General features: G+C 47.8%; 1 protein-coding gene across 2 annotated transcripts in view; it reads right to left on the minus strand.

Annotated features, from left to right (window-relative positions):
• Nucleotides 1–17,191, minus strand: part of LOC142560412 (uncharacterized) — a 398,440-nt gene that overhangs the window by 120,868 nt on the left and 260,381 nt on the right. For both annotated transcript variants that reach the window (XM_075672505.1, XM_075672506.1), the window contains 2 exons: nt 13,783–13,968; nt 10,166–10,250 (listed from right to left, as the gene is read on the minus strand). In XM_075672505.1, the coding sequence (XP_075528620.1) occupies nt 10,166–10,250; nt 13,783–13,896 (199 nt within the window). In that variant the 5' untranslated portion in view covers nt 13,897–13,968. The remainder of the gene's footprint in view (nt 1–10,165; nt 10,251–13,782; nt 13,969–17,191) is intronic.

A 17,191-nucleotide genomic window follows, 5' to 3' on the forward strand; every position in this document is an offset into this window, starting at 1 on the left:
TGCGCGCTGTCTTGTTTCTTATTTATTTACATGCTGTATTTTTCTTTCTTTTTTGTACAGCGAACGTTCAGTTGTAGTCGGCGCGCGCGTCCCGTCTTCCTTCTGCTTGTCCTTCGCTTTACGGGCATTTTTAAAAATGTTACTTGTTACCACTTTACCTCCCCCTCCCCTCTCTCCCCAGTGTAGGGTAGCCAACCGGATCTTTTTCTCTGGTTAACCTCCTTGCCTTTCCCCTTTCCTCTGTCTCTCTCTCTTTAAAAATGAAACGAAAACAATCTCGTATTCAGAGAGCTGCCGCTGTCACTTAACGCTGCAGCACGTAACGCTTATAAAAGCAAAAGGAAAAAAAGAAAACACTGCAACTAAACTCAGGAGAGCTCGGAGAGAAAGCTGGGCTTGGAAAATGCTAATCTGAGGACCGTTACGCCGGCGTGCGGAAGAGAGAGAGAGGTAGAGAGAGAGACAAAATGTTAAATTCATTTCTTCAAAGCTGGGAAACAAAAGCTGTCCCGAAGAATTAACAAGAGAGCAGAGGAACCTTTTAAAGCCCGGTCGATGAAGCGATGGCCAGTCAGAAAATGACACGTGATGACAGGAGCGGAGGTGATGATAATGGGTGCCCTGGCGTTAATCACGGCTCATTAGCACTAATGATGAGCTGCGAGAGAACGCGGAAGACAGGGAGGGGGGGGGGGTCTCCCCAAAATGATGTTTTCACTGAAAAGTTACTTAATCAGCAGGATTTCCTTCTTTTCGTGAGGAACAAAAAACACACCGCTTCGCTCTGACCAAACGTTCCAGGTTTCCGTCAATTCCGTCATGCACAGTGGCGTAGCTAGGTCGTCTGGCACCCGGGCCCCTTAGATCTTCTGTCACCCCCCGCCCCGGGTGTGGCCGGCGGAATGAGGGGTGTCTTCAGATGTATATGACACCCCCCCCTCCCCCTGGCCCCTTGCAACCGGGGCCCACGGCCCCCCGGCCCCCCCTGTTGCTACCCCACTGGTCATGCACGTACCTGTGTGAAGAGACCATCAGTCACCTTCTGTGCCACTGTTCTCGCTTCGATAATCAACGTGCGACTCTCCAGTGTGCCTTGAATAGACTGGATGACAGGCCATTTACGGAAGCGAAGATCTTGGGAGCCTGGCCTCACAGCTCATTGGCCCGGAAAGCAGTTCGAGCGCTTTGTCGCTACCTGAGGGCAACAGACTTGAGTGCCCGACTATAGACATCCTACACCTAAGTTCTCTCTCTCTCTCTCTCTCTTTCACTCCCCATTCCCCTCCCCACGTGTAGGGTAGCAAACTGGACTCAGTCTGGTTAACCTCCCTGCCTTTCCGTCTTCCCTTCTCTCTCTGGTGTACCGGATGTCCCTGGATTCCATCACGCAGACCGATAAGAAGACTATCGCAATCAGAAGAGTTCCCGTTGAGAGTGCCCGGCAGCTTGCAGCTACCCTTAATAAAAAGTGTGCAATAGCGGTACTTACATATGGGGAAGGAATTTGAAGGTTGGCCATGAATCTTGAGAAAAAGTCTATAGGACTGCGCAATGAGCGACGGTAAGAAAAAAAAGTCGCAGTCTCGTCCGAAACGTGAAGCATTGATTGTTATAGCAAAAATTTAGGCAGCTATACGAAGTAGGGGTAGTAGTTTTATCACCCGTATAGAGGGCAGTAAACATTCGCGTACTAACTAAATTGACAAGGATGGCGCCACGCGCGCAAACGCAAAGAAGAACACGGCCAACGCCGCGGACGCCGACACCGACGACACCGGCTTTTCTGCGACACGAGCTCCTTAACGCTATCGCGTTAAAAGATCGCGTTCGATGACCACGGGTATTCGATGTCAGAACACTGGCGTGATCATGAGCGGCGGCACCGGCGAGCGAACGCTTCCTGTTAGCTTCAACGCGCCTCCCAAATTTGAGAGGCAGCAGCGGCGAGCGAACGTTTCCTGCTGTCTTTAACTTCAACGCGTCGCCGAAACTTGAGATTGCGCGACGTCCAACACTATAGGCTCGCGGGAACACAGTGCACGCGAAGCCGCGCACCATCTCGGCTCGACCACTGTTGCGCCCGCCGCAGATTACTGTAAAAAACGGGAATATAGGTCGAACTTTTTTGAGAAAACCGCGGCCGAAATTCGACTCCCGTCTTATACACCGGTATACCGGTCACTTTTTCCCGATATATACCGGTATACCGGTCACTTTCTCCCATTATATACCGGTTTCTTTATATATATATTTAAGAATTAAAGTTCGGGGGGAGGGGGTTACCTACATTCCTGTACTACCTATATTCCGGTTTTTACGGTACCTCCGAGATTGGGCGCGCGCGGCCGCGTCAAGCGCGGCCATGGCCGGGCTTCCGTGCCTCACCCAACGCGACTGCGGCTCAATAAGGACGGTCGCTTGTTGCTCGCCCGACGCTGAGGCGCAATCAGTCGGCTCATTCGTGGATGAGACTCTTCAACGGGACAGTTGTGCTCTTTGGCTGTTTCCGTGCGAAATCGGCAGCAATTATATACGGTGTAAAAAAATTTAGCAGCGTCAACTTTTTTGTCTGCATTTCGGGATACGGTTATAAGCTTCAAGTCCTGCGCGCTTCGAGTCCACCGTTCGGGCCAATCGCATGTCTCTTTTAGTTAGAAAAGCAATTATTCTCACTTGCACAATTACTTGTCTAACTACTATAACGAATCCTTTTTAAATGGATGCCTATGTGGTAAATGAAATCCAGAGGAAATCATTTATTTATCTCAGCTTTCCTCATTTTAAGGAATTTTGAACGCATTTCATGAAGAACCCGGTATATCGAATCGTGTTATTGTAGCCCCCGTCTCAGCTACGCCTACAGGTGTGCCAAAGACCGGCTTCGTCTTTACGGAACGACTTAGTGTCGTAGCAAAGAATGCCCAAATACCCTAGTGCAAATATACCCTTTCAAGAGCATAATTGCTTAACTGAAATAAATTTACTGTGCCTTCTCTCCCAAAGTTTGGCGCGTCTGCCACGTCAGCTCCTTACCGAAATAAGTCCGCCCGCCCTGGACGTATTCCAGTGGTAAACTGTGCTGATCCCTGAGATGGTTTAATGAAAAGTGTGCCGACACCGGAGATGGTGTAATCCATGGTCACGTGGGTCGCATGGAAGTAGCCTCCGCGGCTTGCCGGGAAGGCACGTGGTCGCTACGCTACGAAGCGAGGAGCGGAAAATGAACCGTTTTCCAGCACTCAATTAACCGCTACGCGAAGGCTTCGCTTCCCACAGATTTGCGTTGAATCTGCAAAATTTTAGCCTGCGGCGCTATTCGCTCGACGTGTGTTTCCGACGCCGTCCGTACGGTGATTTTTCATCGTTCTCTCTTATTTTTTTTTCCTTTGCGCCATTTCGCCTCTTGTATGGTGTATACCTTTAGCTGGCATGCGCTGCGTCTCGTTGCCCGCTCGAATCTTTCTTTTCAATGAATAGGGAGAAGTCGACGCCATTCTCTGGGGCAAGAAACACAGTATACACGGCGGGCTCTAGCGAAGCGGCCTTTGTTGTTGGATATAGGCGCCTGGAAACAAGAAATTTCCCGAAAGCGTTTGAAAAAAATCATCATCATCATCATCATCATCATCATTGTGTTTTATGTCCACTGCAGGACGAAAGCCTGTCCCTGCGGTCTCTAATCACCCCTGTTCTGCGACAACCGATTCCAACTAGCGCCCGCGAATTTTCTAATTTCATCGCTCCACCCAGTCTTCTGCCGTCTTGGACTGCGTTTCCCTTCTCGTGGTATCCATTCTGTAACCCTAATGGTCCAACGGATATGGTTATCTAACCGGCGCATTAAATGACCTGCCCAGCTCCACTTCTTTATATGCTCCCTTTTCGAAAATTGTGGGCTTTAACGTCCCAAGTTAGTTATTATTATTATTATTATTATTAGTAGTAGTAGTAGTAGTAGTAGTAGTAGTAGTAGTAGTAGTGTTGATCAGGGTTGTTGAAATAAACGAACTTGGTGTGCTTTTCGATAGTACGTTAAGCTTTTCCACCCACTTTATGCGTGCAGCATTACGAGGCCTGCGCATGCTCGATTCCGTATGCAAACTAACGAGAGAATTCGGTACCGAACTTTCTTTTCCAGAGATTGTTTGCATCCACACGGCTCCCTTTATTTGAATACACCTCAGGGGTGTGGAATGGATCAAGCGATCCATACAGAATATATACTAGTTGAGCGTGCATTAAAGAAAAAGTTCTTGAACGTATAAACATCGCTTTTTGACGGCACGGACTTACAACTTTCCGTGTCTGGATAATCGTCCTACAATTCTGTCATTTAGCTGCAGACGTAGACGTACCGACGTCCTTTTTTTGTGCAAAATCATTCGTAAAATTATCACGCATACAGATGCACCAGTTTCTGTTTCACTGCTGGTTTCGCAAAAGACTTCCATGGAATATGGGCCTTTAAGCTTTCCTGCCTTTTTTAAGCAGACACTCGCCTCTCCACAGAATACAAAGTATATGCAACTGTCATTTCATCTAGTTTCATGTCGTTCAAAATGTGCTTTCTGTTCCGAGCTTCGCACTTTCTCATGAGGCTGATCTTTTCAGCTGCAATCCTCTCCTGTTTTCTCATAGTTTCTCCCTCCTTTCGTATATGTACTCCATATCTCAATTGTGTGTCATTGCTGCATTTTTGCCCATTATGCAGCTGTTCATGCAGTTATTCTTTGTTTTTGTTTTCTTCGTTTTCATTTTAATTCAAATTGTTGCAGTCGATAAATTTTAGTAGTAGTTCTTTCAAATTTCTGCCATTTTTGTTTTAATTCATCTGTGCGCCAACGCTCAGACCAAAGCGTTGTTCCTGGACACGATAAATAAAAGATTGATTGATTGATTGATTGATTGATTGATTGATTGATTGATTGATTGATTGATTGATTGATTGATTGATTGATTGATTGATTGATTGATTGATAAAGCTACATACAGTTTACGCCTTGCCAGCTAACGAGGTTAATTAATGAAGACGCCCGCATAACGATCATCTTCGGTAACGATTACCAGGAAACGCAGCCTTCACTCAAAGCCATTAAGGAGAGAAGCTCGGGGGCTAGCAAGCATTGTTCGTTGACGATATCATCAAGAAAACGCGTTCCTCACTTTCAATTTACTCAAAGGAAACAATGAGTACTGCAGTTACCGCTATGAAAGCTAAACATTACGCGCGTCAACGGGTCGCCAGGTGTCGCTTTAAACGCTGATCCGCGAAACGAGCTCGTTAGTTGTGGTCCTCTTCAAATGTGTCCGCGATAAAGAAAGGCCGTTTCGATACAACAAAGCGACATACGTTTGAACGAGCTTCACTAATGTCGCTATTCTCCCACAATCTGTAACGACCGTACAAATTTTGGTGATTATTAAGGGACCATGAAATGACATGGCGCGAGGCATTAGAAAGACGTTCTTATCACCGCCTTTATCGCATCGAAACACGGTGACGTTTATCCCGAGGGCCGTATTTATCGGAAATCGAAGCCCACAACATTACAGAGAGATATTTATCGCAACGGCGTACGTTCCATGCCGCGCTTAACTCCTTTGTAGCGCACTATTATTCTCGGCTCTTCGAATGGCATTGTAAACCGCTCTGACGTACGGTAAGATATCCACAATGTCTGACAAAGTTTCCCAAAGGACAACTTTCCCAAAACGTGGGCGCATGCGCGTGCGATGCAGAAAGCGGCAGACCAAGCGAACAAAAAGAAAAACCGTAAGGCTCAGTTCACACTCTCTCCCGCGTATGTCGAAGGCGTTCACATTCGTTTCGTCACCGCCACCGGCGCCTTTGCCAGATCTATACCTGCCGTGAGCACATTTGTCTGCATCGTGGCGTACGTCACCAGACCATTTCAAACATCCTGGTCACCTAAACAGGGTGTTTCACGTGACTTGAACAAAGCTTGAAAATGTGCCAATGCCACATGGCTGGACAGAAGCAAGGTAAGGTTGTTTGCCTCCCCTTGGAGACAGACTATTTTTTTGTATTCCGCCTAACTACGTAAGTAGTCTTAATTAATCAAGTTATCCGTTATTATATTTAGATGAAAAGCACCAACGACCAAATTGTAAGCCAATATGAGAGACTCCCGATACATCTTTCTGCTGTTCAATACGTGCTACATCAAAGTGTTTTTCCGAGCATGAAAGAAGCCCGAGAATACACGCGAAATTTCCGCGCGACTGGCCGCTCGAGGCAGCGCTTAGTAAACACGCTGAGCGCTACTGAGCAAACATACAGATTTATTGACAAACACACACATACCAATGTGGCACTATGTGTTTAGATAAAACATTACTTCACAGACGATTAAGACCCAACAAGAGTTCAATGCACTCAACACTATGCACAAGAGGCACTGTACGAAGTTTCGTAAGGATCACAAAACACACCTCGCGTGTCACAGTACCGCGACAATCATGGCAGAATCTATCGCACACCTACAGAGTCTGAAAACAGCATCGTGACATGTAGTTATCTAGTTCTCTGTTCTGTTATGTAGTTATATGACGAGACGTGAGGCGCCTCGTCTGCAAGACCGCCAACCTCTGTGCGTGTTTTTGGACTCCTTTCTCTACTTTCACGACCACCTGCGGCTCTTTGACAACGCCCCAAATGCATGGGATCGAACCCACGGCCTCGAGATAAGCTGCGTAAAGCCGTAGGCTACCGCGGCGGGCCTTTCTTCCGCGCCTTCCTAAACTCCCGTGCGGAACTTCGCAAATGTTCGTGACATTTGACTGCCTTCAATGGTTCTGCAGTGTTTTTTTCATGCTTTAGCATTGTTTGCCCTGCGGAGAAGAGTAACTGGGGCAATAAAAGGCCCCGACCTCTCCTCTAAATTCCTATCAATAGAAAAAGGTATTTTAAACTCGACGTTGTAACGAGTAAAAGATATATATATAAAAATAAGAATAGCGCGAAGCACACCAATTGCAATAGCCGTGGCCATTCCTAAGCCGAACGCCTCACAGCAGAACACGTCAATTGTAAGAACATCTTGAGAGATTGTGTACAAAGCGGTGAAAAAAAATTGTGGCAATGTAATAGGGTTTCTCGACAAACATTACTGCTACCAAATGCTTAAAACTTGAAAGACCACTGACAGACAACGTTGCCTGTCAATGGTTGCACTCGCCGTCAAATCATTTTGCAGTGTAGTGCAGACTACGACTCCTTTCCCACAATACCCGCACCCCGTGACTTGCCTTGCACTAATAGATACGTACAAACGGCGCAGAATAAACGGTAAAGACAGGCCACGAAGACGCAAACGGGGAGTGCACTTCGAAGCTGCTGACGTAACGCGCACATGGCAACGAGGACGGAACATCTCGAACGACAGAACGTTTTCTTTCGTGGCTAACCTCCGGGCGCCCGCGGCGAAACATGCTGCACGTCAACTTCCTCCTCCAACGTGCCGCGCGCGCTATACGTGAACCACGGTGCTTTCGAGCTTGCCGTCCTTCCGCTGCGGACAACGTGTACGACATAACGCGAAAAACGAAACTATAGACGCCGCATCCTCCGCATGCGCAGCGCCCGCGCACGTCAGTGGCAGTGGCCTTTCACGGGTCGCGAGCGCGGGCGGCGAAGCGAGGTTCTCCATCGCGACCCGACGACGAGACGAGAGACTGCGCGTTATAAACCGCGAGCCGGAAAGGGGGGGAGAGGGAAATAATTAAAACGCGAGCTAAAGACGACGCTCGGCGTCCGCGGCAGCATTCACGGATGCTGAACGGCTTAACGAGCTAGCTGTGGCGGAAAGGGAGCGTCTTCGCGTTTTGGGACACCGAAAAAAGCGGCAGGGGAGGGGGGCTGTCGGCACGTTGACAGCTAGCTGCGCCCGGGACTCCTTCAGTCACTGGCGCGAACGAGCCGCAAGACGCGAGTCCTCTGAAAAAAAAATAATAAGTGTGAGCGAGCTGAAAGAAGCGGGTTTCGAAACACCTCCACCCAAGACGGGCGAAGGATCCTGCCTTGTCGCTATAAGCACGTCGTTTACACGTGTTAACCGTCTACTTGAAAGAGTCGACGCTGTTTAGAGGACAAGGGATGCGGGCGCCTCGGCAGCAATGAGAGTGCGGCCCGCAAGCAACTTCAGGTCCAGCGTCCTACAAGCATAGAACGCCTGAAAACATCACTCAGTTATGATGAAGGAAACAGCGGGCTTGGTTTCGAGGGTACAGTATAGGTTTCGCAAGCAATCACTGCAAAGAATGCTACGCACTACATGAAAATGAAAAGCGCAACTGTTTAATAATACAGCAACTGCAATATTAAGCAATCATTATGTTGTACTTAATAACAGCCGACATACGTACTGCAATCTCATAGACTACATCCGAAGTACGAAAGATTTCACCGCCAGGCCTCGCCACTTACTGGTTTTGAGACTTTCTTTGCCAACTTAAAATTATAATCCCTACTGTAATCGCGAACAGCGTGCTCGATTCTATGACTCCAAATAATTATAATTTCATTTCCATCAACGTCTCGCAACACATATTGGCCACTTGTCAGTCCCTTTAATGGTGCTTATTTAATGACATATATAAAACAGTACTTTGCTTAAAATGATGAGCTTACGAAGGTATTTGAAGCCAGAACGACGACGTAAAGGCAAATATACGTGTTGACCATCACTCCCATACTGGCTGACAAAATATCGCGTTGGAGATTCGTGCGCCCGCAGGTAGCTGGCGGCAAAAGTACAGAAGTTTGTGTATTCATCGAAATTCACCTGTTCAAGCCTAGATGGCGGTACTGATTTTTTGGGACACGAAACGGAAGGACGAACGGAACGGAGCAGAAAACGACCCCGGACACCTAGCCAAAGACTACTACGCATTAAAACGATCGAGTTTTCATGTTTGCTCGACGTGAGAGACGCCCATTTGTGCGTCTTAGAATTAAAGAAACACCAGTCATGCTTCAAGCAGGAATGATGTTGATTTACTGCGTATTAACTGCAAGATCGATATGTACAGTTGTGATTACCTGCAGGGGAAAATTGTTGAAGATGTATTCGGCTCTATTTTGCCGCACGACTGCGACACACGGGTTACAGTGATACGTCTAATGGTGAACCATTTCACTCGTTGCAAGCGAATTTAGTTTCTCGATTTCACCAAGTGACTCGCAAACTTCTTCATTCGCTTGTACAAGCGAGTAAAGAATGAAAAAGCCCAAGGAAAACGTTACGTATTGCTTTTCCTAGGCTTGTTTGGGATCGAGCTACCTTGGGAGAAAAGAAAAAATGCACGTAACTTGATGAGCTTCAGAACAGTGGCTAGCCGGGCTTCTTGATACGACAACATGCTTCAGCAAACAGCCCAATAACGGAACACAGAAAAGGGGCAGCGCTGTCGTGTGCCCTTTTCCTGCGTCCCGCTCTTGCGCTGTTCGGTGAAGCATGCGTACGTAATTTGATGCGCTCTGGATCCCTCGCGCACCATCAAAGCTGCAGGTGGACTGAGACATCATTCATTTAGACCAGTAACTATAGGTCAATGAGCAGCAACCTCAAAGCTATCTCGATAATTGCTGGTTGCAGTGCTGGCCTGTACAGAACGGTTAACGGGTGATTTACGACATTCGCTCCCATTGCAGCCCGCCTGACGCGGCAGGCCGCATTCTTTTTTCTTTTTTTATTCCAGCGGCCGTGCTGCACTCTAAAAACAGTTGCACCCTTTGGGGTGTATATATATTAGTCACACAACGATAATCGTCACCTGTCTTGCCCGCATTTCCTTTCTTTAACGCTGCGAGCACGGTACTCCCAAGTCACGAACGGCATGCGCGTTATCAGCATGACGGAGCATTCTCGACAGGAAAGCAACGAGCGTAGCGCTTTCAAGAAAGGAAACGCAAGCAAGACACACGACGATCATTGTTGTGTGGAAAATTCACACCCAAAAGGGTGCAACTGTTTCTTTAGAGTGTACCACTTTCTCGTGACGTAGCAAACGGCGCGTTGTATGATTCAAGCGGCGTTGCTCAGACAGCCAATCAGCGCGCGCTGAAATTGATCTGTGACGCCACAGAAATTTAGTGCCTACAAGCAACACTGAAAAGTCAAAGCAAGCGCTGGCCTACACTTACCTTGGAGAACCGCCAGGAGTCGCGCGCGGGACATTCGTTGTAGTTGCACCATGCAAAGTTGCTTGAGCTCTTCCAGCGGTATGTGCTGACGACGTCGTTACCACCGGAAATGGATGGGGGGGGGGGGGGGGGGGGGGGGAAGAAAGAAAACACGACATCAAAGGGAGACAAAATGGGTGTCACCAAACGATCGCTCTGCGGCAGTGGCAGAGAAAGCTTAAAGGTGAACTAACATGATATTTTCGACTTGTAATTTCCTGCGTTGAATGAAAGGCCTTCGACCCCGAAACACTACGATACATACTGGGAAGCCTAGGCGCTCCCTAAATAATTTGCCATATACATATAGTTGAAACACGATCTAACGAAACACGATTTTACGGAGTTCCCGATATAACGAAGAAATTTCCATTCCCAGGCAAGTACTCATAGGGTTCAATGTCATCATCAACACCATTAACGACGCAAGGTTGGCCGAACTTGATTTAACGAAGTTTTTCCGTGAAATAAGTGAGTAAAAAAAGCGGTGATCTCTTTCTGATTTTGACACATACGGGTTCGTCTTCGAGCATGCGCTCGAAAGGTATCGCGTTATAACATCTAGGCACCGTAGTCACATCGCTACTTTTATTTTGACGAGGCTGCACGCCGCGTCCATGCACGGAACAGCCGACTCAACACCGCCTCGGTACACTCTAAGAACAGTTTACACCCTTTGGCGTGCCCCTTCTGCCACACAACAATAATCGTCATCTGCCTTGATGCGTTTCCTTTCTTTAACGCTGCGAGCCCGGAACTTTCCAGTAACGAACGGCACGCGCGTTATCAGCGCAGAACAGTTTACACCCTTTGGCGTGCCCCTTCTGCCACACAACAATAATCGTCATCTGCCTTGATGCGTTTCCTTTCTTTAACGCTGCGAGCCCGGAACTTTCCAGTAACGAACGGCACGCGCGTTATCAGCGCAGAACAGTTTACACCCTTTGGAGTGCCCCTTCTGATAACGCACGTGCCGTTCGTTACTAGAAAGTTCCGGGCTCGCAGCGTTAAAGAAAGGAAACGCATCAAGCCAGATGACGATTATTATGGTGTGGCATGCAGAAGGGGCACGTCAAAGGGTGTAAACTGTTCTTTGAGTGTAGGGTCGGCGGTTGCCGCTTTGGTTATTTCATCGTTTATGCGACAGATGGCTGGATTAGCGGCCAATACAATGCCGCGGTAGCTTTTGCGCGTCGGCACCTTACAGTTTTAGATTTCGAAGGACCAAAAAATGTCTTTCTAGGTTTTACGAAGTTACCGATTTAACGAAATAATTTAAGTGTGCCCATCACTTCGTTAAATCGAGTTTCAACTGTAATAGCATTCCTACGAACCAGTACGCATGTAATTGGAACGCCCTTCCTCTTATCTGTTACTATTATTTTCCTCAGGTATTTTTTTTTGTGTGTGTGTCTTTCTCTTTACCCTCTTTCCAACCCCTATTTCCCCCACCCCAGTGCAAGGTAGGAAACCGGAAATTAGCATCTGGAAAACTTCCCAACCTTTTCTCTCTCTCTCTCTCTATCTCTCTCAACGAACCAGTACAAACTCGTTCTGCGAAAAAGCGAGCAGGAACGAATGCTCAAAGGTGACTACATTCTGTGTCCACGTGATCGCCTGCTTTACTATGACGTCATGATGCACATCTCCTGGGAAAAACAGAAGTGCTTCGTAGAACAGACCCTATAAAAGCGTATTTAGTCCGCTCTGAGGAATGCCAGTATTTTTTCTAGGGTTTCGACGTGCAAGAACTTCATATAACGAAAAAAAACATATTGATAATACAGAAATGAAACCTCGGAAATTTCAATACTCATTTAAGCATGCAACACTTTGGCAGGTAAAATGCGCGAAATATAAAGAAAGCTAAGCACGCGGTAAATTACTGTGTATATTCACCCACACTTGAGCGGGAAAGAGGACACCACATTGGTAGCGCAGCCTACATATTTATTAACATGATTCACTTTGCAGCTTACATTAGAATTACATTCTGCTCCCCTTGCTCGCCTTTCGATACCGCCGGACAAATAGTCCTCAATTTTCCTGGAGCCAAAATGACTAGCTGCACCCCATAATAACATGCAACGTTCTTCAGGCCATGGGACAAGCGATGTACATAGGGTACAACTACCACGTTCTTATTCCTGCTTTTTCCTTCGGCATCCTGCCTCCTGGAGTTTTTTGCCCATTTAATCAACTTCTCAGAACTGGTTCCTTACCCACCCCAGTGTTAATGACTCATCTATACCCAAAATTATATGTGAGTGATGTGTGCCGCGAGTGCCAGCGGGAGAGGGCCACCCTGCCGCACATCCTATGGGATTGCACCAAGTTCCCCGATGAAGCTTCGACAAGTACAACGATTCCGCCGCGACTCGCGGCTGCGGCGGAATGCTACGACCACGAAAGCCAAACCTGGGCCGTCCACCAGGTCTCGGCGGCTCTTGAAAGACAAAGGCCGAGCGAAACTGACGGAACGTTGCCCCTCAGGGCGACCGACCGCGGGAGTAACACGCGCTGGAGTTGAGTAGAGACCACCTGCTGAGAAGACGTCAGGGCCCGCGTCACGGCGCCATTTAGTCATGGTGTCGTTCTGCATGCCACTACATCAAGTTGTTTCTCTCTCTCTCTGTCTGTCTGTCTCTCTCTCTCTCTCTCTCTCTCTCTCTCTCTCTCTCTCTCACACACACACACACAGAGCTTCACGTTATTAAGCTACTCGCGTAACCAGCTTCCTTCAGCTTGAGTACCTGACGTGCGAAGGAATCACCCAATGCATGCCCGCACGTTTTTACCAGGGCGGCTGGAAGTACGGAGATGCAAATCTCTACTTTGGAATGACCTGAGGTGAAGTTCAACAGAGGCCTGGCAGAACGGGGGAAATATTCCCAACAGACATGGTCGTCAAAAAACGTCGTCTAAGATCAAGGTATTGCAGTTCATCCTCTTATGCTTGCTACTTGATCTTACCTGTCGACAAGACGTATATAGGTTATGCAGGTGAAGGCAAAGCTTCTACATAGAAACAAGACAGTCTTAATAGACGTCCACATAACGGCTTTCTAAATGTGCACTTATGAGGATTACAGACGAATAAAACAAAAACAAAACGTTAGGAAATGAATACCTGACTCTGTGTAGTCAAGCATATGTCAAGCACGCATGACATATGCTACCATCTGACACCACTGGCGCCGAGCGGGTAACAAAGTGCACAAAATAGCTACTCTGAGCCGCACACTGCAAGATCTTTAAGACAGGCGCAATATGTCTTTATAGTTGGCGTGACAACTAAACGTTCACAAACTATAGGTCCGTGCACTCTCTCGCGAGTCTTAACTGGGCCTCACTTTACCGTCAGATCAGTAAATGCACGCAAAAGCACACACACGCTGTATCGAATGCTGACGCAGAAGCAAAACGCTAGGCCCTTGTGGGCGCTCACCCGTTAGCCGTCTGCGGTAGACGGTTACGATGAGATTGGCAGCGAATATTTCTTTGCTTTCCTGCCTTCCTATTTAGTTGCCCATTGTTCATTTACTCTTGAAATAGACAGTCAATTACTACTGCTATACCTGCAATTCCACGGGAGTAAGAATATTCAGCTCGTCGGGAGCGAGCGCACCGAAGGCCTCCTCCAGAAGATGCTCCCGGTGGTCGACGAAGGAGGAGAGGTCATACCACGTCATCGCGAGGCCACGTCAGTCACTCGTCCCTCCTTTCCAGTGGCACGAGAAGGAAGTCGATCCACGGCCCGGTATCTGCAAGAACATGTGACAGGGGAGTTGAGTTGAGTTGAGTTGTTGTAGGCTACTGGTGGGATTAGCCTTGCAGTTGCTGCCGGCAATTGCTCCACCGTAGCGACACTTAAAATAAATAAATCACATAATCAGACACAAACCTCCCAATTACAAATGGTCACTCCTCAGCTCACCATGTGGAAGCCAAATCCGTGTCCTGTAGGTAATTTAACAGAAGGCGAGAGACCTCCTTCCTACACAATCGGTTCCCGCGCGGGAAAACAATGTCCTGAAGAGAACTGTGAGGAAGACCTGTGTTCTTGAGGGACCGGAATAACACCCTCCTTTCCGCGTTATACACAATACAGCACATTAGGTAATGTTCTATGTCACCGTACACACCACACGTTGAACATAATGGTGATAACGCCAGGCCAGTCTTATACTTCCACGCAGGGGTACGAGCAGAGCCCGTGCGAATGCGGAGCAGTAAGGTGGCTTGGTTTCTTTTGAGACCCTTGATAGAACATGTGACAGGGCTCACTGTAATGCCATGTGAAATCGTGGACGATCTGTGCTCTGTTAAATGTAGCGAAGAAGAGGCGGACGGGCGATGAATTCGGAAATTTCATAGTGTGAACAGTTTAGTCGATTCTAACTAGTGAACTTGCTTCAGCGCTGACAGACCCAGTAAGGGGCATATGACACACGAAGCTCTACTTTCAACTAATTTATTTCATGCGCTGTCGTCTTTAGATAGATCTTGCGCCCGTTATTGTGCCTATATCTGTCAGCGCCAAATTAATTTTGATATGAATAACTAACTCACCAAAATTACCACCCTGACTGAATCCTAACCAGCTCCGTTGGTGATACCGTGCGAAATATGTAGCCAGGCGACGCTAAACAAATGGATAGTGGACTGAATTTAACGGCTTAAGTGCCGTGACGTATTCGCAGAGCCAATAAAGGGTCATGCGAGCCGCATATGATACATTTGCTATATTTGCTACATTGATACATTTCATATGATACATATGAAAGCATGCATGTTAATCATGCATGCTTTCAATTCCTACAGACCATACAAAAAAGGAGTGACAGCGATGGATACAGAAAGGTCGTTTCAGTCGATGCAAAGGCGACGAAAACAAGAGTCACGATGACAATTCGTAGTCTAATAGGCGCCACTGCAGGCTTCCGTTATGTGGGAAAACCTCTCGTTTCAGTGTCAAGTTGCAAATGTTAAGCCCTTCGAAAAATGCCAAAAAATCGACTCTACTTGCGAGGTGATGGAAAAATATCGCCGGTGAATGGTCTCAATCATGCGAAGAGAGACAGAAAACGAAGCCAGCAAAAAAACATATGCGATGTTAATCACTAAGCCTAATCGAAGCGTAGAAATGGTAAAAAAGTGAGTTCGCCGCAGGCGGGGACCGGAGCCACCTGAAATTGTTGGCCGGGTTGTTGCAATTATAACGCCATATTTCGCTGAAAATGATCCACTCGCAAAGTCACGAAGCCGTTAAAAGCCGATAGGACGAAGCAATAAGGCAAATTCACATATTATCCATAATTCCCACGCTGGATGAGCCGCCGTAGTTGCAACTCCCGCAGGCACTATAGCGCCAGAGTTTCCTGCAATACTGTTCGTCGAAAACGCCTACGCGCCGCCGTCCACAGTCATCTCCAACCAGTTAGCCCGTCGACATGCATTGAGCCGCAGCAGCGCTGTGTACTTGTGGCAGCCACACAGCATCTGCCATGTGTTTTCATACCTCGAAAATAATGTTCCTCGTTCCGCCGCTTTCGCGGCTGAGGACCCTCTAAAGCAGCATCATGGCGCGCGCTTGCGTAGCTTAAACCGCTGCTCGCGGAGTAATAACCCACACCGTGGCGAGCACTCAAGCCTTTCCCTTAAGAGGTATATGCTGTCTACTACAAGCAACGTTCCTCGGAGACCCGGCGTGCGAGGCAAGCGAACGCGGTGGTATAGGCCGACCAAGAACACCGCATAGAGTACGAGAAACGGCAAATGTTCAGTGAGACGCCCTGCAGTGTGCAGAACCGAGAGAGAGAGAGAGAGAGAGAGAGAGAGTCTCACTCTTAGTAGTTGTTCGCGAGAGAAAAATTTTCCGTGCGACAGATCGTTAACGCCTCGAGAGCGAACCCGGCATCCAGGAGCCAGCCGCGAGAGTTGATTAATATTAATAACTCGCGGCAATTAACCTGCATACACAACGCGCCTTCCCCTCCCTCCATCATTGCTCGCCATCTTTCCTCGGGAGACGTAGCCGCTTCCGTCGGTCCCGAGCAAACAAACGTGCGACCGAGCGAGGCGTAGGAATATAATTATAAAGACACAAATAAAAATAACGAATATGCAGCGCACGGCGAGTGAAGAGAGGGAGGCCGCGGACTGAGACAAAGAACAGCGTTGGCAGCCGCGAATTGGACGCACGTGCTCATGCACTGGAGGCGCGTGAAAATCGCCGAGGCTAAAACAAACACCTGCTAAGGGTGAGAGGAAATTTATCTCGCTATATATAGCTGCGGTCGAGCGCTTCTACAACGAATGCCTGTATACAACGAAATGACCCGTTTAACTAAGGAACGATTCTGTCCCGATTCTATACGGGCGTTGTACTTCGGCAATATGGAGCGGCCGCGCGCAGTCACGTGGGTTTTATCTTCAAGGCTATCTGAAGGCCAACAGCAGAGACACTAAACATACAGCAGAAATTTAGTAGCTGACTTGTGAAAGTTTCGTATCGTTTCGAATTACGTAATGTAGAAAGCAAATAAATGGTCAGCAATTTCCAGCAGTGGTGTGCCATACTCTATTCATGACCAATAAAGTTTGACCGCGAAGCGAGGCATTTCAAGACCAGACTGTGCTTGCTTAGACATAAGGCATCAGTAGGGAAGCCGTGCTCTAACCTTTGAAGGGCGGATTTCGAATCTGTAAGAATGACAACAGGTTGAGGCGTACAAAACCGTAGCTTCTTTAGAGCTGCTTCAATGGCAACGCTTTCGGCCGTTGTGGAGGACACGACTGCAGTGAAGCGAACGGACCAATCGTACTTCAAAGAGGGAATGTGAAAAGCAGCTGCACTACGCTCGGTGCAAAATCTCCATATCAAAGGCTTCTCCATACGACTCCAATGGGTGCCATGACACATAGGTATCATAGGCAACGAGATGGCGGACAGCCTCGCCCATAGAGCGCTGTCTGGGAATCCTT

This window comes from Dermacentor variabilis, chromosome 10, assembly GCF_050947875.1.
Source record: "Dermacentor variabilis isolate Ectoservices chromosome 10, ASM5094787v1, whole genome shotgun sequence".
In the NCBI taxonomy this organism is placed as follows: domain Eukaryota; kingdom Metazoa; phylum Arthropoda; class Arachnida; order Ixodida; family Ixodidae; genus Dermacentor; species Dermacentor variabilis.